General features: G+C 43.1%; 1 protein-coding gene across 2 annotated transcripts in view; it reads left to right on the forward strand.

The window, feature by feature from the left end:
• Positions 1–22339, forward strand: part of LOC138245616 (rho GTPase-activating protein 7-like) — a 685827-nt gene that overhangs the window by 645640 nt on the left and 17848 nt on the right. For both annotated transcript variants that reach the window (XM_069199346.1, XM_069199347.1), the window contains exons 9-11: positions 11869–12085; positions 18799–18913; positions 20774–20989. In XM_069199346.1, the coding sequence (XP_069055447.1) occupies positions 11869–12085; positions 18799–18913; positions 20774–20989 (548 nt within the window). The remainder of the gene's footprint in view (positions 1–11868; positions 12086–18798; positions 18914–20773; positions 20990–22339) is intronic.

Here is a 22339-nt window from a genome sequence, read left to right on the forward strand (position 1 = left end):
AGTTCTCCTTTTGCTTTGAGATAACAGGTTTGAATACATTTAACTATCCATCTGGCAATGCCTTGTTTGGATATTGGATTCCCTGTATGAGGTTTTTGAAAAGCAACGAACAGTTGTTTTGTTTTTCGTATTTGTTTTGTTCTATCAATGTAGTACATTAAAGCTCTTTTGATGTCTAATGTATGTAGTGCTCTTTCAGCTACAGAATCTGGTTTTGGAAAGAACACTGGTAGTTCTACTGTTTGATTTAAGTGAAACTGTGATATGACTTTTGGTAAGAACTTTGGGTTAGTTCGTAAAACTACTTTATGCTTGTGTATCTGAATAAAGGGTTCTTGTATGGTAAATGCCTGTATTTCACTTACTCTTCTTAGAGATGTGATGGCAATGAGAAACGCTACTTTCCATGTTAAATATTGTATCTCACATGAGTGCATGGGTTCAAAAGGTGGACCCATGAGTCGTGTTAAGACAATGTTAAGGTTCCACGAAGGAACTGGTGGCGTTCTTGGTGGAATAATTCTCTTTAGGCCCTCCATAAATGCTTTTATGACTGGGATCCTAAATAATGAAGTTGAGTGCGCAATTTGCAGATAAGCTGAAATTGCGGTAAGATGTATTTTAATGGATGAAAAAGCTAGCTTTGACTTTTGTAAATGCAGTAAGTAGCTAACGATGTCTTTAGCAGATGCGTGTAATGGTTGAATTTGATTATTATGGCAATAATAAACAAATCTTTTCCACTTATTTGCATAGCAGTGTCTTGTGGTTGGTTTCCTTGCTTGTTTTATGACCTCCATACATTCCTGTGTAAGGTCTAGATGTCCGAATTCTAAGACTTCCGGAGCCAAATTGCTAGATTCGGTGATGCTGGATTTGGATGCCTGATCTGTTGTTTGTGTTGAGTTAACAGATCTGGTCTGTTTGGAAGCTTGATATGAGGCACTACTGAGAGGTCTAGTAGTGTTGTGTACCAAGGTTGTCTTGCCCAGGTTGGTGCTATTAGTATGAGTTTGAGTTTGTTTTGACTCAATTTGTTTACTAGATACGGAAGGAGTGGGAGAGGGGGAAAAGCATATGCAAATATCCCTGACCAGCTCATCCATAACGTATTGCCCTGAGATTGAACTTGTGGGTACCTGGATGCGAAGTTTTGGCATTTTGCGTTTTCTTTTGTTGCAAATAGGTCTATTTGTGGTGTTCCCCATCTTTGGAAGTAAGTGTTTAGTATTTGGGGGTGAATCTCCCATTCGTGGATCTGTTGGTGATCCCGAGAGAGATTGTCTGCTAACTGATTCTGAATTCCTGGAATAAACTGTGCTATTAGGCAAATGTGGTTGTGAATCGCCCAGTGCCATATCCTCTATGCCAGGAGACACAACTGTGTCGAGTGTGTTCCTCCCTGTTTGTTTAGATAATACATCGTTGTCATGTTGTCTGTTTTGACAAGAATGTGTTTGTGGCTTATTATGGGTTGAAATGCCTTCAACGCTAGAAATACTGCCAGTAGTTCTAAGTGATTTATGTGAAACTGTCTCTGCTGAGTGTCCCATTGTCCTTGGATGCTGTGTTGATTGAGGTGTGCTCCCCACCCTATCATGGAGGCATCTGTCGTTATTACGTATTGAGGCACTGGGTCTTGGAAAGGCCGCCCTTGGTTTAAATTTATATTGTTCCACCATTGAAGCGAGGTGTATGTTTGGCGGTTTATCAACACTAGATCTAGAAGTTGACCCTGTGCCTGTGACCATTGTGATTCTAGGCACTGTTGTAAGGGCCGCATGTGCAACCTTGCGTTTGGGACAATGGCTATGCATGAGGACATCATGCCTAGTAGTTTCATCACCATCTTGACTTGTATCTTCTGTTTTGGATACATGGCCTGTATTACATTGTGAAATGCCTGTACCCTTTGTGGACTTGGAGTGGCAATCCCTTTTGTTGTGTTGATTGTTGCTCCTAAGTATTGCTGTGTTTGACACGGCTGAAGGTGTGACTTTGTGTAGTTGAGTGAGAAACCTAGTTTGTGGAGGGTTTCTATGACATACTTTGTGTGTTGTGAACACCGTTCTCGCGTGTTGGTTTTGATTAACCAATCGTCTAGGTACGGGAACACATGTATTTGCTGCCTCCTGATATGTGCAGCCACTACTGCCAGGCATTTTGTAAAAACTCTTGGCGCAGTTGTTATCCCGAAGGGCAACACTTTGAATTGGTAATGTACCCCTTGGAATACAAACCTTAAGTACTTTCTGTGTGAAGAATGTATTGGTATATGGAAGTATGCATCCTTTAGGTCTAGTGTTGTCATGTAGTCTTGTTGTTTGAGCAATGGGATTACGTCCTGTAATGTCACCATGTGAAAGTGATCTGATTTGATGTAGGTATTTAATGTTCTGAGATCTAATATAGGTCTTAGAGTTTTGTCCTTTTTGGGTATGAGAAAGTACAGCGAGTAAACTCCTGTTCCTCTCTGAAGAATTGGTACCAGTTCTATTGCATCTTTTAGTAACAATGCTTGGATTTCTAGTTCTAGAAGATCCATGTGTTGTTTTGACATATTGTGTGTTTTCGGTGGGACATTTGGAGGGAATTTGAGAAATTCTATGCAATAACCATGCTGGATAATTGCTAGGACCCAAGTGTCTGTTGTTATTTCCTCCCAATGTTTGTAGAACTTGGTTAGTCTCCCCCCCACAGGTGTTATGTGTTGGGGATTTGTGACGTGGAAGTCACTGCTTGTTTTGAGGAGTTTTGGGACTTTGGAACTTCCCTCTACTCTTTTGGAATTGGCCCCCTCTATATTGTCCCCGAAAACTTCCCTGCTGATATTGGCTCTGATAAGTGGGCCTTGTTTGTGAGGTTGAGGGTTCTGTGCTTTGTCCTCGAAACCCCCCTCTAAACTGTGTTTTACGGAATGTGCCTCTGCTCTGTGGGGAGGAGAGTGCGCCCATGGCTTTGGCCGTATCAGTGTCCTTTTTAAGTTTTTCGATAGCAGTGTCCACCTCCGGCCCAAACAACTGCTGTCCGTTAAATGGCATATTCAGCACGGCTTGTTGTATTTCCGGCTTGAATCCTGATGTACGCAGCCATGCGTGTCTCCTTATGGTCACTGCTGTATTTACTGTCCTAGCAGCTGTATCTGCTGCATCCATTGCCGAGCGTATCTGATTGTTCGAGATACTCTGTCCTTCCTCCACCACCTGTTGTGCCCTTTTTTGGAACTCTTTGGGTAAGTGTTCAATGAAATCTTGCATTTCGTCCCAGTGAGCCCTATCATATCTCGCCAGCAATGCCTGTGAGTTGGCAATGCTGCCATTGGTTGGCCGCTTGTGCTGCAACCCTTTTCCCCGCAGCGTCGAACTTGCGACTCTCCTTGTCTGGAGGTGGTGCATCTCCCGAGGTGTGTGAGTTCGCTCTTTTGCGAGCTGCCCCTACTACCACAGAGTCTGGTGTTAATTGCTGCGTGATGTATACAGGGTCTGTTGGCGGTGGCTTGTATTTCTTCTCCACCCTTGGAGTTATGGCCCTGCCCTTCACAGGCTCCTGAAACACTTGTTTGGAGTGTTTTAGCATTCCAGGTAGCATAGGGAGACTTTGGTATTGGCTATGTGTGGAGGATAGTGTGTTAAATAAAAAGTCATCCTCGATAGGCTCTGCATGCAGGGTGAAATTATGAAACGCCGCTGTTCTTGACACCACCTGTGTGTAGGCTGTACTGTCCTCAGGTGGCGACGGTCTCGCTGGATAACAGTCTGGGCTGTTATCTGATACTGGCGCATCATAAAGATCCCATGCGTCGGGATCATCCTGACTCATTCCAGTATGAGTTGGGGACTGCATCAGTGGTGGAGTGGCTACCGGTGATGTGTGCGTTGAGTGTGGTGGAGATGGTGGCGGTGTTACTTGTCTTGCCACCTTTGCCTGTGGCTGCTTGTCTTTTTCTTGAAAGGCAAGTCTTATTTTCATCCTAATTGGGGGAAAGAGTACTTATCTTCCCTGTGTCCTTTTGGATGTGGAGCCTTCTCGGAGTGTAGTCTGGCTCCATTGACTCTAGTTCTTGTCCGAACCTATGTCCTTGCATTTGTGAGGACAGTCCCTGTTCCTCTGTGTAGGAACCTGTTTTCGGTTCCGAGGCCGGATGTTTCGGAATGGAAACTTTTTCGGCAGTCTTTTTCGGCTCCGACTACACTTTTTTAATTTTTGGCGTTCCGGTCTCTCGGTGCCGACTCGTTTCGGTGCCACCCTCTCGGTGCTGAACTTGCTCTGACCCGCTGTCTCGGGGTCGAGTCTGCTCTGTGCCGGTATCTCGACCGGAGTCGGATGTGTTCGACACATGCATGCCCTTTTTCATTGCCGATGATCGTCACCTATTTTTCAGGTTAAGCCATGGCCTGCTGGCGGTGGCGTCCCCTGGGTTTTAGTGGTCTTTCCGTGAGTTTTGTGTGTCGACGTCTTACTCACGGTTTTCGGCGTCTGTTCGAGATCGACCTCGTCCGAGTCCGAATCCTCGATGGAGAAGGTTTCTTCTTCCTCCTCCAAGTGTTTTTGTCCTGTCGGCGCCGACGCCATCTGTAGTCTTCTCGCTCTTCGGTCTCTTAATGTCTTCCTTGACCGAAACGCTTGACAGGCTTCACAAGTATCTTCTTTGTGTTCTGGAGACAAACACAAGTTACAGACCAGATGCTGATCTGTATAAGGATACTTGTTGTGACATTTGGGGCAGAAGCGGAATGGGGTCCGTTCCATTAGCCTCGAAGAGACACGTGGTCGGGCCGACCAGGCCCCGACGGGGTATCGAAAAACCCGGAGGGCCACAGGAGCTCTTCAAAATTTGGTGTCGATCTGTTGTAACTAACCCGATACCGAACGCAAACAATACCGTCGAATTTTCCGAGATTCTAACTATCTTTCCGAACCGAAACGCGGAGCGAAAAGGAACACGTCCGAACCCGATGGCGGAAAGAAAACAATCTAAGATGGAGTCGACGCCCATGCGCAATGGAGTCGAAATGGGAGGAGTCCCTCGGTCTCGTGACTAGAAAAGACTTCTTCGAAGCAAAACAACTTATAACACTCCGAGCCCAACACTAGATGGTGGGATGTGCAAAGCATGTGTATCTGCAGCTACACATGCCATCGAACATACATATATATATATATATATATATATATATATATATAAAATGTCACTTACCCAGTGTACATCTGTTCGTGGCATTAGTCGCTGCAGATTCACATGCTGTGCACAGTCCGCCATCTGGTGTTGGGCTCGGAGTGTTACAAGTTGTTTTGCTTCGAAGAAGTCTTTTCTAGTCACGAGACCGAGGGACTCCTCCCATTTCGACTCCATTGCGCATGGGCGTCGACTCCATCTTAGATTGTTTTGCCCGCAGAGGGTGAGGTAGGAGTTGTGTATGCTAGTAATAGTGCCCATGCAATGGAGTGAATGCGTATGTACATAATAAAGTTTTAAGTAATATATTTACAAATGTTTAAGATCTACTTCTAAACGGCTACAGGCTCCCGGGGAGGCGGGTGGGCGCATGTGAATCTGCAGCGACTAATGCCACGAACAGATGTACACTGGGTAAGTGACATTTTCCGTTCAATGGCATGTGTAGCTGCAGATACACATGTTGTGCATAGACTAGTAAGCAGTTATCTCCCCAAAAGCGGTGGTTCAGCCTGTAGGAGTTGAAGTAGTTTGAAATAATGTTCTTAATACAGCTTGACCTACTGTTGCTTGTTGTGCAGTTAGCACATCTACACAGTAGTGCTTGGTAAATGTATGAGGCGTAGACCATGTTGCTGCCTTACATATTTCGTTCATTGGAATATTTCCTAGAAAGGCCATGGTAGCACCTTTCTTTCTGGTTGAGTGTGCCTTTGGTGTAATAGGCAGTTCTCTTTTAGCTTTAAGATAGCAGGTTTGAATGCACTTAACTATCCATCTAGCAATGCCTTGTTTTGAAATTGGATTTCCTGTATGAGGTTTTTGAAAGGCGATAAATAGTTGTTTTGTCTTTCGAATTAGTTTTGTTCTGTCAATGTAGTACATTAGTGCTCTTTTGATGTCTAATGTATGTAGTGCTCTTTCGGCTACCGAATCTGGCTGTGGGAAGAAAACTGGTAATTCTACCGTTTGATTTAGGTGGAACGGTGAGATTACTTTTGGTAAAAAGTTAGGATTGGTCCGTAGAACAACTTTATTTTTGTGTATTTGAATAAATGGTTCTTGAATGGTAAATGCCTGAATTTCACTCACTCTTCTTAGAGATGTGATGGCAATTAAAAATGCAACTTTCCACGTTAAGTATTGCATTTCACAAGAGTGCATGGGCTCAAAAGGTGGAGCCATGAGTCGTGTTAGGACAATGTTGAGGTTCCATGAAGGAACTGGTGGTGTTCTTGGTGGTATAATTCTCTTTAGGCCTTCCATAAATGCCTTTATGACTGGTATCCTAAACAATGAAATTGAGTGCGTAATTTGTAGGTAAGCAGAAATTGCCGTAAGATGTATTTTAATGGAAGAGAAAGCTAGGTTAGATTTTTGCAAATGTAGTAAGTATCCTACTATTTCTTTTGCAGATGCGTGTAAAGGTTGAATTTGATTATTATGGCAGTAATAAACAAATCTTTTCCACTTATTTGCATAGCAGTGTCTAGTGGTAGGTTTTCTAGCTTGTTTTATGACCTCCATACATTCCTGTGTGAGGTCTAAGTGCCCGAATTCTAGGATTTCAGGAGCCAAATTGCTAGATTCAACGATGATGGATTTGGATGTCTGATCTGTTGTTTGTGTTGTGTTAACAGATCTGGTCTGTTGGGTAGTTTGACATGAGGTACTACTGAAAGGTCTAGTAGTGTTGTGTACCAAGGTTGCCTTGCCCATGTTGGTGCTATTAGTATGAGTTTGAGTTTGTTTTGACTCAACCTGTTTACTAGATATGGAAGGAGAGGGAGAGGGGGAAAAGCGTACGCAAATATCCCTGACCAGTTCATCCATAGAGCATTGCCTTTGGATTGATCTTGTGGGTACCTGGATGCGAAGTTTTGGCATTTTGAGTTTTCTTTTGTTGCAAATAGATCTATTTCAGGTGTTCCCCAAATTTGAAAGTAATTGTTTAGTATTTGGGGGTGAATTTCCCATTCGTGGGTTTGTTGGTGATCTCGAGAGAGATTGTCTGCCAACTGGTTCTGAATCCCTGGAATAAATTGTGCTATTAGGCGAATGTGGTTGTGAATCGCCCAATGCCATATTTTTTGTGTTAGGAGGCACAACTGTGTCGAGTGTGTCCCTCCTTGTTTGTTTAGATAATACATTGTTGTCATGTTGTCTGTTTTGACAAGAATGTATTTTTGCGTTATTATGGGTTGAAATGCTTTCAGCGCTAGAAATACTGCTAACAGTTCTAAGTGATTTATGTGAAACTGCCTCTGATGTATGTCCCATTGTCCTTGGATGCTGTGTTGATTGAGGGGTGCTCCCCACCCTGTCATGGAAGCATCCGTCGTTATGACGTATTGTGGCACTGGGTCTTGGAAAGGCCGCCCTCGGTTTAAATTTGTACTGTTCCACCATAGAAGCGAGATGTATGTTTGGCGGTCTATCAACACCAGATCTAGAAGTTGACCCTGTGCTTGTGACCATTGTGATGCTAGGCACTGTTGTAAGGGCCGCATGTGCAATCTTGCGTTTGGGACAATGGCTATGCATGAAGACATCATGCCTAGGAGTTTCATTACCATTTTGACTTGTATCTTTTGTGTTGGATACATGGCCTGTATTACCTTGTGAAATGTTTGAACCCTTTGTGGACTTGGAGTGGCAATCCCTTTTGCTGTGTTGATTGTCGCTCCTAAGTATTGCTGTATTTGACACGGCAAAAGGTGTGACTTTGCGTAGTTGATGGAGAAACCTAGCCTGTGAAGGGTCTGTATGACGTAGTTTGTGTGCTGTGAACATTGTCTTAGCGTGTTGGTTTTGATTAACCAGTCGTCTAAGTACGGGAACACATGTATTTGCTGCCTTCTGATATGTGCAGCTACTACTGCCAGGCATTTTGTAAAAACTCTTGGCGCAGTTGTTATTCCGAATGGCAACACTTTGAATTGGTAATGTATTCCTTGGAATACGAACCTTAGGTATTTCCTGTGTGAAGGATGTATTGGCATATGGAAATACGCATCTTTTAGGTCTAATGTTGTCATGTAATCTTGCTGTTTGAGCAGTGGGATTACGTCTTGTAACGTGACCATGTGAAAGTGGTCTGATTTGATGTAGGTATTTAGTGTTCTGAGATCTAGTATTGGTCTCAGAGTTTTGTCCTTTTTGGGTATTAGAAAGTACAGTGAGTAAACTCCTGTGTTTTTTTGTAGACTTGGTACTAATTCTATTGCATCCTTTTGTAGCAATGCTTGAACATCTAGTCCTAGAAGATCTATATGCTGTTTTGACATATTGTGTGTTTTCGGTGGGACGTTTGGAGGGAATTGGAGAAATTCTATGCAATAACCATGCTGGATAATTGCTAAGACCCAAGTGTCTGTTGTTATTTCCTCCCAAAGTTTGTAAAATTGGCTTAGTCTTCCCCCCCACAGGTGTTATGTGATGGGGTTGTGTGACTTGTGAGTCACTGTTTATTTTGAGGAGTTTTGGGGCCTTGGAATTTTCCTCGATTTCTTGGGAATTGGCCCCCTCTATATTGTCCCCGAAAACCTCCCCTCTGATATTGACCCTGGTAAGTAGGCCTTGTTTGTGAGGTTGTGGTTTCTGTAGGTTGACCTCGAAACCCTCCCCTAAAAGGTGTTTTTCGAAATGTGCCTCTGCTCTGCGGGGAGTAGAGTGCGCCCATGGCTTTGGCTGTATCTGTGTCTTTTTTGAGTTTCTCAATGGCAGTGTCTACCTCCGGCCCAAACAATTGCTGTTCATTAAATGGCATATTGAGCACAGCTTGTTGGATTTCCAGTTTGAACCCTGAAGTGCGCAGCCATGCGTGCCTTCGTATCGTGATTGCAGTGTATATTGTCCTTGAAGCTGTATCTGCTGCATCCATGGAAGACCGTATCTGATTATTTGAGATACTTTGTCCCTCTTCTACCACCTGCTGCGCTCTTTTTTGGAACTCCTTGGGTAAGTGTTCGATGAAATGTTGCATTTCATCCCAATGAGCTCTGTCGTATCTTGCCAAAAGTGCCTGTGAATTGTCAATACGCCATTGATTTGCTGCTTGTGCTGCAACCCTTTTTCCTGCAGCATCAAATTTGCGGCTCTCTTTGTCTGGAGGTGGTGCGTCTCCTGAGGTATGAGAGTTGGCTCTCTTACGAGCTGCCCCGAGAACTACTGAGTCTGGTGTTAGTTGTGTTGTAATATAGATTGGATCTGTTGGCAGTGGCTTGTACTTTTTCTCCACCCTTGGAGTTATGGCTCTGCCTTTAACTGGATCCTGAAATATTTGTTTTTTATGTCTTAGCATTCCTGGGAGCATGGGAAGGCTTTGGTACTGGCTATGGGTGGAGGATAGGGTGTTAAACAGAAAGTCATCCTCAATTGGTTCAGAATGTAAGGTGACGTTGTGAAATTCAGCTGCCCTTGCGACCACCTGTGTGTAGGATGTACTGTCCTCAGGTGGTGACGGTTTTGTGGGATAGGAGTCTGGGCTGTTGTCAGACACTGGAGCATCGTAAAGGTCCCATGCATCGGGATCATCCTGACTCATTGTAGTATGAGCTGGTGAGTGCATCAGTGGAGGAGTTGTCGCGGATGGAGAAAGCTTCTTCTTCCTCCTCAAAACGTTCTTGACCTGTCGGCGTGGACGCCATTTGTAGTCTCCTGGCTCTTCGGTCTCTCAGCGTCTTCCTCGACCGAAACGCTCGACAGGCTTCACAAGTATCCTCCTTGTGCTCGGGGGACAAGCACAAGTTACAGATCAGATGCTGATCCGTATATGGATACTTGTTATGGCATTTTGGGCAGAAGCGGAATGGGGTCCGTTCCATCAGCCTTGAAGTCGCACGTGGCCGGGCCGACCAGGCCCCGACGGGGGATCGAAAAAAACCCAAAGGGCCACCGGAGCTCTTCAAAATTCGGTGCCGATTTGTTCTAACTAACCCGATACCGAACGCAAACAATACCGACGATTTTTTCCGAGATTCTAACTAACTTTCCGACCCGAAACACAGAGCGAAAAATGAACACGTCCGAACCCGATGGCGGAAAAAAAACAATCAAAGATGGAGTCGACGCCCATGCGCAATGGAGTCGAAATGGAGGAGTCCCTCGGTCTTGTGACTAGAAAAGACTTCTTCGAAGAAAAACAACTTGTAACACTCAGAGCCCAACACCAGATGGCGGACTGTGCACAGCATGTGTATCTGCAGTTACACATGCCATCGAACATATATATATATTCAAGAGGGTTAAAAAAAATTCTCAGCCTGTCTTTCTTAGCCTTTACATTCAGGCACAAGGCAATTAACTTACAAATGTGCAGATGAGCCAAGTCCATTGTGGCTTTCGAGAAGGGGGCTTATGAACGCTCAGAAAAGGTCTAACCACACATACACAAAGACCTGGCAGAGGCAGTCAATTATATTTTACTTTTTAACATTAAATGAACACCGTTTGAAGTTTCTATGAGACTTGTGTAACTAGTAGTGAAAGGCTCAAACCACAGCGTACATTTGCACCAAAATGGTTCATAAAAATTAATGAGTGTTTTAGCTTTTATGTGGCCCATCCACATAGCATATCGATGGATGCCACACATTTATTTTTTCAGCCCAAATAAAAATTAAAAACCTTAAAGTTTGTTATTGATAGTCTAAGGAAGCATTAGTCTTCATTTTAAATTCTAGAGTAAAATGCAAGTCAAAGGAATCATTTGTTATGGAAATGTAGAAAACGGGCCACGATGGCGGACTTGTATACGATTCTAGAGCACGTGAAGAAAATGTATAATTTCGAACTTTCCAGCTTTTATCTGTTAAGTAGAAGATAACAATATGCAGTGCTTGAAATGGAAAAAATAAAGTGCAGGTACTCTGTGCCAGAGTACCTGCTTGTTTCTGAGAAGTGCCGGTACTCTCCAATTCAAAGTATTACGTTTTTCTTGAGATGTGCCGGTACTCTCTCTCTCAAAATAAAAAAGTACCGGTACTCAGTACCGGACAGTACCGGTCCATTTAAAGCACTGACAATATGTAATAACGTATGCCATTTGCAAACATTGCTAAAAAAAAAACACCTCAGAGAATGGGTACTGAATTGGGTACGGATCTGAGAAATAAATGTGGCTTCTTAACACATTTTCCCTTCAAGTTACCAATTCATCGCTTGGCCAGTAGAGACAAGTATGTACCAACCCCAGTAACATTTTTAGGCTGGTGAAAGTATGTGAAAATATAGTTTTCATAGTTTTGAGGTACTTATCAGTCTCTTGTGACTGACTGCATTAAAGCACAAGGGGATCTCATGTGGAATTCCACCGTCATGAAGATCTTCTTTGGTCCGCGTTTGTGGTGCAGCCAGCTAGACAGCTCTGTGCAATAAGAGCTCGAATACTCTGATAGCCCTGCAGCTGGGCGAGCATGTGGTAACCATTGCTGTGTGTGGGCATTCTTGTGGGATGTAGCAAGAAATCTGATCGTTAAACAGTTTTATCTTTTGTTAATGTTGGAACATAATTTGTTCTGTCTTGCTTCTGTCTGGCGACTTCTCTTGTGTTTTTAAAGAGTGCACATTGCCGACAGTACAGACACAAACGATGGGCCCGATATTTAATCGAGATACAAAGTTGTTCCTTGTTACCATTATTACTGAAATTTACAAAATGACAGAACGATTCCATTGTTCTTTGTTTTCAGATATGCCAAAAGACCAACAATTCCATGCAGTCCAGGCGGCCATCCTTCTGTTGCCAGATGAAAACCGAGAGGCTCTCATGACCCTCCTCGTCTTCCTCCGGGATGTGGTTGCATGCGTCGAAGAAAACCAGATGACTCCCACCAACATTGCTGTTTGCTTGGCTCCATCACTCTTTCACCTCAATACATTAAGGAGGGAAAGTTCTTCATCCTCCAGGTACGTGTGTGAAACTAGATTCGTCATTTTAATGACTCTGGTTACTCGAGATTGAAAGCATTATTTCAGTGTGTGTTTTTGTGGTCTAGCCATTTCCCCTTTTGGCCGAGACTCTACTACTATTTCCAGCACATTTAAACCACTATTACATATCCCCCATATGTACAGCACCTTCACAGCTAAGTTATGTCTAGGAGCATAGGTGGTAGGAATATGCTATTGCAGATCTATGTGCTGCTGATTTTATTCAATACATCAAGATGAATGGCTGAACCAGTCTGACTTAGGACAGCAATGATCTACAGGTTACACACATCTCTCTGAAGTGGGCATTCAACCAACTAAGAAGTTTTAGGAAACCAGGCATGCACGCAGTGCACGTACAAGCCGTAAGAGGAGCCGCCATCACAGGTGACGAGCCAATGCCGCAATACAAGCAAAACAACCCTCATTTGTCATTCTCGGGGTATAAAACAGGCTCCTGCAGCCACTGGGTACGGGAAGCCCCACTGAGCCCAAGACCAATACATATCTGTGAGACATGGGAGACCTCCATGGCCCCTCACCACATTCTACAGGGGTGCTCCATCATGTTGTGTGCAACACTGATCATGTTCCTATTACCCTTTGGCATTTTGAGCCCTGCCTTTATGAGCTAGTAAACATCCTTTCTTGATTCATCACCAACACACAGTACTTAAACAAGAGTACTTAACATACACACAAAACAGGCATGACACTATCCCACTGAAACATAGCAGATCTTTTGCCTCATTTGAGGCCGCTGGACAGGGTGGTACTAGGAGGCGAGGAGTTGCCTGGCACGGACACGGTGAGCACTGGGGTAGCTAATGTTAAACAAGTGCCTGCAGAAACAGCACTACATATTTTGGACACAGAAGAAGAATGTGGGTATTGTGGCCATGTTAGACCCAAAAAAGACCTAGAATTCCATCCTGTGGTAAGGTGTTGGCAAGGTTGGTCGGAGTGGCTTGTAGGGAAGAGGCAGTGCCTATGAGGCCGTTTTGGGGATTTTTGTGGGCCAGTTTTTGCTGTTGATTTCCCTGATATTAAAACAAACACTGTACAACCAAGCTCAGATGCAAGGAGCCTTCTATCTCTTGCAAAACACTTAAACAGCGGGTCTTTAAAAGTTCAAAACTGCCCCAATATGCAAACATGGGCCACTTTCTTAGCTAACTAATTCGCTAACTGGGGCACTTTTATTTTGGTACCCGCGCCTACTTTCTTGCCCAGTCTGACTCTGGATGTTGACTGTGGGTGGTGCAAAAACATAAAGTCTTACAACGTTGCGTAATCAGAGGTGTCGGTTGGACGGGAGGGAGGACAGAGAGATGGTGGAGGGCGGCTGAATTTTCCTGTTAGTAATAGTGGAACTGTCAGAAAAGAGAGATTTCTTTTTATCTTTCTCCAGCACTGTAGACTAATACATTTTAGAGCACGTGGCTGGGCTACGTCGCCATGTCAAGACACTGTGGCCCATATTTATACTTTTTTAGCGCCGCATTTGCGGCACTTTTTGACGCAAAAGCGGCGCAAACTTACAAAATACGCTTGTATTTTGTACGTTTGGGCCGCTTTTGCGTCAAAATGCGGCGCAAATGCGGCGCTAAAAAAAGTACAAATGTGGGCCGGCGTATTCACACGGCGTCAACGATTTGAAGGCATGCATGTCAACGTGAAACAGTCACGACACCATGTAAAGCAAGCTTTGTAGCCTTTCCAATAGAACTATTTCACAACAAGGGTCAAGCAAACACGAGTGTGTCAGCCTCTCCCTCTGCAGGGCCACATGAGGTGAAAGAAGTCGGGGGAAGGCTCGACAAAGACGGATGGGCTTTCAGCTGCAATTCATTAGCCAGGATGAATTCACCCAATGCAGGGCTGAGCAGCTGCAGTGCTCCTGTTCTCTACCTTCTATCACAACTCTGCATCAGAGCATGAAAGAGTCACAATAAGAGAAAGTGTTTATTTTTTCCATTTATCTTTTGTTTTCTTTTAGGGCGCCTGCTCTGATTGCCAGTCCAGATAAATAGTTATTAATCTTTTACTTTAGGAGTCAGACTTCAAAGGGACACATTATGTCGGGAAATTGACTCCAAGGACTAAAGTTAAGCGTTCCTAGCATCTAAGTAATGTAGGGTTGGAATGTTCATAGATAGACCCAATGATGTCATAGATATGCGTCTAATAGCTTAAAAGATAACGCACTGTATAAGCAGCACAAAGGACCACTGAAGAACACGTTTTAATTTTCGTGTGAGGCACAGTATTGCTACCAAATGGCAGAATCTTAGAAATCTTTTTATATAAATGCGTTTTTCTTTAGTATGCCTACCCTGTCTGACAGCAGGAGTGTGTCTGCATAAAAGGTACTAAGCCCTTAACTTCTTCATAGTATTCCAAAGCTTACAGTTGAGAGGAGACACCAAGGTCTAGTGAGATTGTGTCATAGTGTGCTCACAACATGCCCATCGCTATCTCCACCCTGCGGCGACGAAACCCATGAAGCTCACCCTTCCCTCCCATTCCATAACAGGAAGAGGATGCAGACCCCCAGGTGTGTGTTCTACCAAGACGTAGCTCTTTAATCCATTAAATTTCAACCTAGGAGTGGGAAGCAGTTGCATACATCAGCAACATGTAAAGCAAGTAAATGCATCACACAGATTATACATCAAGTGACACTTACAAATATGTAAGACAAAATACATTCTGCCATGACTTTGTCACACAGATCAATATTGAGGTTCAACTCCGTCCAGTTACATGATAATACAAAGGTCAATTACATCCCCAACAGGGGCAGGCACTCCGTGTCAACAATTTCTGTTCTCTACCAAGAATCAGAGGCAAATAATGCCATCAACTTTCACTTGAACACGTTCCCCTCCTGGCTAGGTGAGGGATGAAAAATGTCATACAAATTAATACAAATGCACATAACACCAGGGAACTGCATAATGCACCGTCTTGCCAGGGCACCTGTAGCTTGACCAGCCTCTAAGCGAAGTCCCTGTCAATAAGCAAACCCAAGGTGTAGGGCTGAAAGGTCCAGGACCACCAGCAGGTCAGTCCCCTCTCCAGGCGCAGATACTCATTACCCCATCACAGGGGCTAACCAGCAAAATAGTCAAATTTGTCAGGTATGCCCCCTTCTTTTCTGGAAAAATGTCTACCAGAGAGCAAAGAAATTCCTGGAGATTTGCCCTCTGCATAAGCACTTACCTGGAGATCGCCACCATGCTGCATTTGTTTCCAGGTAGCAGAGCCTTTATATACACCTAACCCCGCCTATGGTTAGCCTCCTTTTTGTTTCAGAAAAATAGTAGCTGCCAGCCGCCTCAGAAATGTGTCTGTATCCTCCATCTATTGAAATAGGTGGCTGAAGAACAAAGAGGCGGCTTCCAGACCCTATGGTGTTTTTAAGCCCCTTTTGTGATGCCCACCCTAATGACGTCATGATGCATCATATCGCATGGGACTGTGGATGGAGCACTTAGTCTCGCACCGCACGAGAACTTGGGCACAACCATGATGGGCCCAACCACGCTGGCCCATGAAGCGACTAAAGGCGACCTGTATCATAATTGCAAGTGGCCATGTTACATCGATGTTCTCTGCTGCAAAAGTAGGGATCCATGTTTAGCAGACATTTGAAATGCTTTGCACCTTGGAAAATACATGTGCGCAAATATTGAAATCCTATATTTGATGCATTGCAAGTTTATTAGGCATATAGTATTTTTTGTAGAAAAACCACCCATTCTTGAAACCAATTTATTCCAAAACCTTTGTGTGATCCTACAGACAACAGGTACAGTACAGGCCTAAGTGGCACAGTATCTTGCTGCCCTCCATGACAGCTCATAGGGTAGAAGTGACATGGCTTGAACACAAACTAAAATAAAACAAGCACTGGCAAAGCCTGTAGGTGTCGCCTATGAGAGATGTTGGCTTGGCAATGTTTTGTAGCCATGCTGTACCACAGCACAGATGTTTTGCAGTGTGGCTTGAACTAATTTTAAAAAGTGCTGGATGCATCAAAGTTCTTATTTTTGATTATTATTTTTAACCATGCTGCACAGCAGCCACACCGCTATACAGCATGGTGACAAATCATTGCTGAAGTCAGCAAATGCCTCTGTACAGCATGAACAAAAGGCTACGGCAGAGATAATATTCTCAGAGGATGTACCTATTGGTTTTGCCTAAGCTTGTTAGGTTTCGGCACAACACATCTGTGAGTATGACCAAGTCAGTTAATCTCGCCATGTGTAAAACAACAAAATATGACTTGGACAAAAAAAAACTACACATAAAGAAAGCAAATGCACCTTTGGCCATGCCTTAGTGAAAATACATTTCGAAGCAGATAACATGTTGTCACAATCAAAAAGATGATAACATCTGTTGCCAAAATAAACACCTATTTTAAGGAGAAAAAAGGCTTCTTTGAAGTCTGTGTGGCATAGTAAAACAAAGCCACAAATGACAAGAAGTACAAGGAGGACAGGGAAGAAGGGAAAATAAAAGCAGTGCCTGAATCACAGCTCATCAGTGGAAGGAGATCAAGCTGATGTAATCAGAACATGGTCCATGTTCCAGCCGAAATAAGTGGAAGTGAAGCCAGCACGTGGTGGCCAACTGAAAGGCAGCAAATAAAAGAGACAATGAAGCCAATGAATGTTGAGTAATGGGTAGGCTGCAAGCCCCTCCCACTAGCGAGAGCTCCTACAGTGCACGTGATGTTGTTGCAGGCAAGACCTAAAAAAGAACTAAATGTTCTAATTCGATTGTTGCCTTAAGTAAAGATCAGAAACACGTCAAGGAGATGTGTGTCTCAGCATATTCATGAGGGAAAGAGATTGACATACCCAGTTCTATACGTTAACAAAATACAAAAACACGATATAAGGAAATGTATGTACTTAAAAATAACACTACATTGTGAAAATTTAATAGGAGTGTGTTTTCAGATATTTTCCGAACAATTGGGAAATAGTGAAAGAAAACAGTTGCTCATGCAGGCCATATTTGAGTTTAGCCTGCAAGACCATAAGTCAGTTGACATCTCCAGCGATTTAAATGTTCAAAGGTAATGCCGAGCAAGGCATATTCTGCCTTCCAATCTTCTGAGGGTGATAAAATGAATAACATTAAATTGAGCAATAGTAACATTTGTTATATGCAGTGCTTAGAAACATGGGACGTGTGGTATGAGGCGTTACTAAATATGTATCTTATCAATTGGGATATTGCAGAATGAAGGTCCTACACTGGGGATCAATGACTGGGCATATTGCGCAATATAAGCTTGTTAGTGTTAGACACTGTTAAATATAAACATGAGTGCTTCCTTTTTCTACTTGCATGTGTTACAAAAGTAATCGCTCAAATTACTAAGAGCACAAACGCATGTAGCACATTTTTGCAGATATATTGAAAAGTAGCGCCACGCAGCAACCAAAGTTTTTCATTTGCACTAGGTGAAGACAGCTTCACAGAGCCATATCTACTAGTAGATATGGTGCTGCTGCTCTCTTACCCAGTGCTGGTACACTAAGAGGCTACATAGTGCCATTCACACACTTTGACAAAATAATGAAAATCCGTGTGCAGCATGTCTAGCATATGTTTTTTACCTAAAGGGTACCTTTCCATTACAAAATATTCTCTCTCATCAAACTTTTAATACATTGGAAGTGTGCAATATGAGAAAAGTTCGGATAAACAAAAATGTTTCTCCTTGTTATTGCCTGCCTCAAGGAGATGTTTTATTTGAGTACCCGGCTCGGTCTGCTAATTCTAGCAGAGATGGCTTTGCATCAAAAAGCATGGGTGGTAGCATGGGAATGCCAATATACCACCCACGGGACGACACCTTGACACAAAGTAGTATAAAGGATAATTTGCTTTACTTTTTGGGCTACTTTCCAGCACAAAAGAAATTAAACTGCTGGAAAGTAAATACTTGATAAACAATGCATTTTTGCATCACTGTGCAGTGGTGCAAAGCGTTGATAAATCTGAAAATGTCATCCTGTAAATTATAAGCCTGTTGAGGACAGAAACCTTCACGGAGGCTCATCCATTTGCAGCTCCTCACAATTTATAAAGAACCAAGAACACTCACCCATTCTCATGGTTTGATACTTCTACCTGTATGCTCTGCCCCTCCTAGACAAGTCCCAGCATCCTCTCTTCTTCTTTCCTGCAGAGTACTTTGAAAAATATTCGGTGGCATTGCGTTGCCTCTACCGACATGGCCAGCCTCCCTAACACGATACAGATGGCATTCAAGCCCTTCTAAGCTGCTCTTTCAAAAACTACTCCACAGGACAAGGGCCAGACACCTCACATTGAGCAGCTGCTCCTGTACCATTTCTGGTAAAAGGACCTATGCACCTTGCTGAACCTGACGGTAGAGGCAAAGGTCTGGCCACATGTGGAATGTTCTACGAGGATGTCAATTACATATTTAGAGAGGACAGGCACCGAACTTGCCGATAGTGATTTTGCAGTTTTTATTGTGCTCTTTTTCATTTTTTTTACGAACAGTTTTACTGCAATGACATTTGGAATTGCTGCTTCTACTGTGCCTACAACGAAATTTCCATTAATTTTTTATTTGAAAGTTTTAAACTTAACGTGTGAAATTATACATCTGAATCTATGTCATTTTTATGCAGGTCCAGTCAGCGGAAGTACAGCCTTGGCAAACCAGACCAAAGAGATCTAAGTGAAAACCTGGCTGCTACTCAAGGCTTGGCACACATGATAGCCGAGTGCACAAGACTATTCCAGGTATAAACAGTATGGCAAAGAGCAGATTTTACCTATTCAGAAATCGGCAGATATCTTAGAAAAAAGGCGCCTTTGAATTGGTTGTAGGTTTGGACTTGCAGTTACACATCTCATAAGTTGTTTTTTTGGCGGTAAACATATTTTGCCATGTATAGTCACATTCGGTAGATCAATAATAACAATAATGGAACATTTTATCCAAAATATAGATATGTTAACGTTGACATAGATACATGATCAGTGAGAGTAACATAATAAAGATTGACCAGGGAATAATTTCAATGCTTAATATCTAAAATGATGAATATTATTTATGAAAAATTTAAAAAACTGTTAAAGCAGGGTTGACAGTTCATAGACTATCTGGAGCCAATATATATAGCTGGAGGCAGCCAGAGTTTTTGGATTAGACTCTTGATATCAGAGTCAAGAATTATACTCACATATGGCCATTAAGGAATGTGGATGTCATTTCACAAAGGCATCCCTTCCCTTGCCTTCTGTTTGCTGTGAAAGCATCAAAGTCATGTGATCATGATAGAACAATGATTTCAGATGTCTAAGGGGACAGACTGGTATAAACGTCTCCATCGCATACCACTTAATAGGTTTAATAGATTCAGGATGAGTTAATGGTTAAAAATAAAGCCCAGGTCCCCCATCATTTTTTAACTTGAGACTTTATTCCCCCTTTAAGCCTGGCAGGGATACCGTCCCATAAAAATACGTTGTTGGGAAGTGTCTAACAAAACCCTTGGTTTACTCCATTGTTTGACTTATTAATGATAGATTGAAATATGAATGTGATCTCTCTACTGGAGGCCTCGTCTAATGTATATCAGTAATCGCCATTATAAAGGTCAAAACAAACATCCATATTCCCAAGCAGATCGCAGAGAAGCATTATGTACAAATCAGAGACCTAGAAATAAAGGTGAACCCTCTTACAAAGCCTATTATGTTAAAGATCACCAGTCCTAACATCAATGTGCAGTTTACAATTGATAAAGGGATGCTGAGGGGAAAGAGGGACTGAGTCAATTCCAATGGAAACATATGAGATTACGTGTTACAGTTTTAAGAACTAGCCCTATCCTGTGCCTTACAATTACTCAAATTACTGGAATCTCTATTTGCGGTAATACTGTAATTTGCTCATAAATAATTAGAAATATTTTTGAATCAGCCACTGAAAGTCAGTCTTCTAACCATAACTTTCCATTATTTATTTGCTGCATCCCAGAAGTGGATCACATTTGGATAAAGAGAAGCTTATTTTATTTGGATTAATCTTGCTATCCCTCAGATATCCTTGTCGTGATTATCAGATTTTATAACCAAGAAAGTTCAACTTTCTAAACTCTTATGTATGTTACAATATTTCAAGGCCTGGTGATTTGGTGGTAGGTAGCCCTAACTCAAAAACCTCCCATCACTAAAGAAAAATCAGTCAAGGGATCCATGCAAGCAGTTTTAGAGAGATTTATGCACTCCCAAGTGATAAGGATAATGTGTTCAAATAAAAAGAACAATCCAGTAACCTTTGGCATAAAAAAGTGAGCTAAGAAGATGTATGTGTAGCAGCGGCTACAACAGACCTAAGAAAAAACCAACCGTTAGAAAGAACTGAGGGGTTCTCCTACATATATACAACTGATTGCCTTATGTATCCACTCCAAGATCCAAGGCAATGCACCCGCGATAAAGGATGAAACAGACAAATCGCAGAGTATCTTGCTTTGTAAATAAACAATACATCATCAATAATATCATCTGCATACACCACTATCTCATACTCATTTATGATGTTTACCTTCTATACTTGGGGCTCAGTGTTTACTTTATCCTCATTCCGTACAGATACCAGAATACTGCCTTGATCAGTGCTACACTGTGTTGCATGACCAGAATAACCAGTGTGTAACTGCCCCAACTGCAAACCCATTGGCAACATACTCCAGCATCCTGATTTCTCTGGAAAATTCAATGCAGAACCTGCTACGAGATGCCAAGGAGAAATTTAAAAGCTGGACAACCTGTTCCAGCTTAGAACATGTAGAAGTTGCTTACAAAAAGGTATGTGCACAAACTTCTATGATGATAATGGAAGAAATTTGGTTTGGAAAAACTGGGGTAATGAGGTCAATATGTTTATCAATGCCAGATCCTGGAATAGCCTGTCAGCCAACATCCCCCAAAAATGGCAATGGTTTGAGAAGGCCACTGAAACTTGAAGGAATAATGTCACCGAGTTTAGGTGCCCTGTAAGAAATACATTTTCTTAATGTGCGGATATGCAGCTGAAGAAGTGCCAAGTATGCACAGAATAAGATTATACATTGATACAACTAAGTATTGTATTGGTATTCCATTTAACAAGGCATGTGAAGTTAATAACAATGCATGGAATTGTAATAAATAATTTGCACAGACGAGTCCTTCTCAACGGGTGTAAGGAAATGCCTCCTTGGCATGGTTGCCCCCTGACTTTTTGCCTTTGCTGATGCTATGTTTACAATTGAAAGTGTGCTGAGGCCTGCTAACCAGGCCCCAGCACCAGTGTTCTTTCCCTAACCTGTACTTTTGTATACACAATTGGCAGACCCTGGCATCCAGATACGTCCCTTGTAACTGGTACTTCTAGTACCAAGGGCCCTGATGCCAAGGAAGGTCTCTAAGGGCTGCACCATGTCTTATGCCACCCTGGAGACCTCTCACTCAGCACAGACACACTGCTTGCCAGCTTGTGTGTGCTAGTGAGAACAAAACGAGTAAGTCGACATGGCACTCCCCTCAGGGTGCCATGCCAGCCTCTCACTGCCTATGCAAGTATAGGTCAGTCACCCCTCTAGCAGGCCTTACAGCCCTAAGGCAGGGTGCACTATACCATAGGTGAGGGTACCAGTGCATGAGCATGGTACCCCTACAGTGTCTAAACAAAACCTTAGACATTGTAAGTGCAGGGTAGCCATAAGAGTATATGGTCTGGGAGTTTGTCAAACACGAACTCCACAGCACCATAATGGCTACACTGAAAACTGGGAAGTTTGGTATCAAACTTCTCAGCACAATAAATGCACACTGATGCCAGTGTACATTTTATTGCAAAATACACCCCAGAGGGCACCTTAGAGGTGCCCCCTGAAACTTAACCGACTGTCTGTGTAGGCTGACTAGTTCCAGCAGCCTGCCACACTAGAGACATGTTGCTGGCCCCATGGGGAGAGTGCCTTTGTCACTCTGAGGCCAGTAACAAAGCCTGCACTGGGTGGAGATGCTAACACCTCCCCCAGGCAGGAGCTGTAACACCTGGCGGTGAGCCTCAAAGGCTCACCCCTTTGTCACAGCCCAGCAGGGCACTCCAGCTTAGTGGAGTTGCCCGCCCCCTCCGGCCACGGCCCCCACTTTTGGCGGCAAGGCTGGAGG

Source organism: Pleurodeles waltl, chromosome 7, assembly GCF_031143425.1.
Source record: "Pleurodeles waltl isolate 20211129_DDA chromosome 7, aPleWal1.hap1.20221129, whole genome shotgun sequence".
In the NCBI taxonomy this organism is placed as follows: domain Eukaryota; kingdom Metazoa; phylum Chordata; class Amphibia; order Caudata; family Salamandridae; genus Pleurodeles; species Pleurodeles waltl.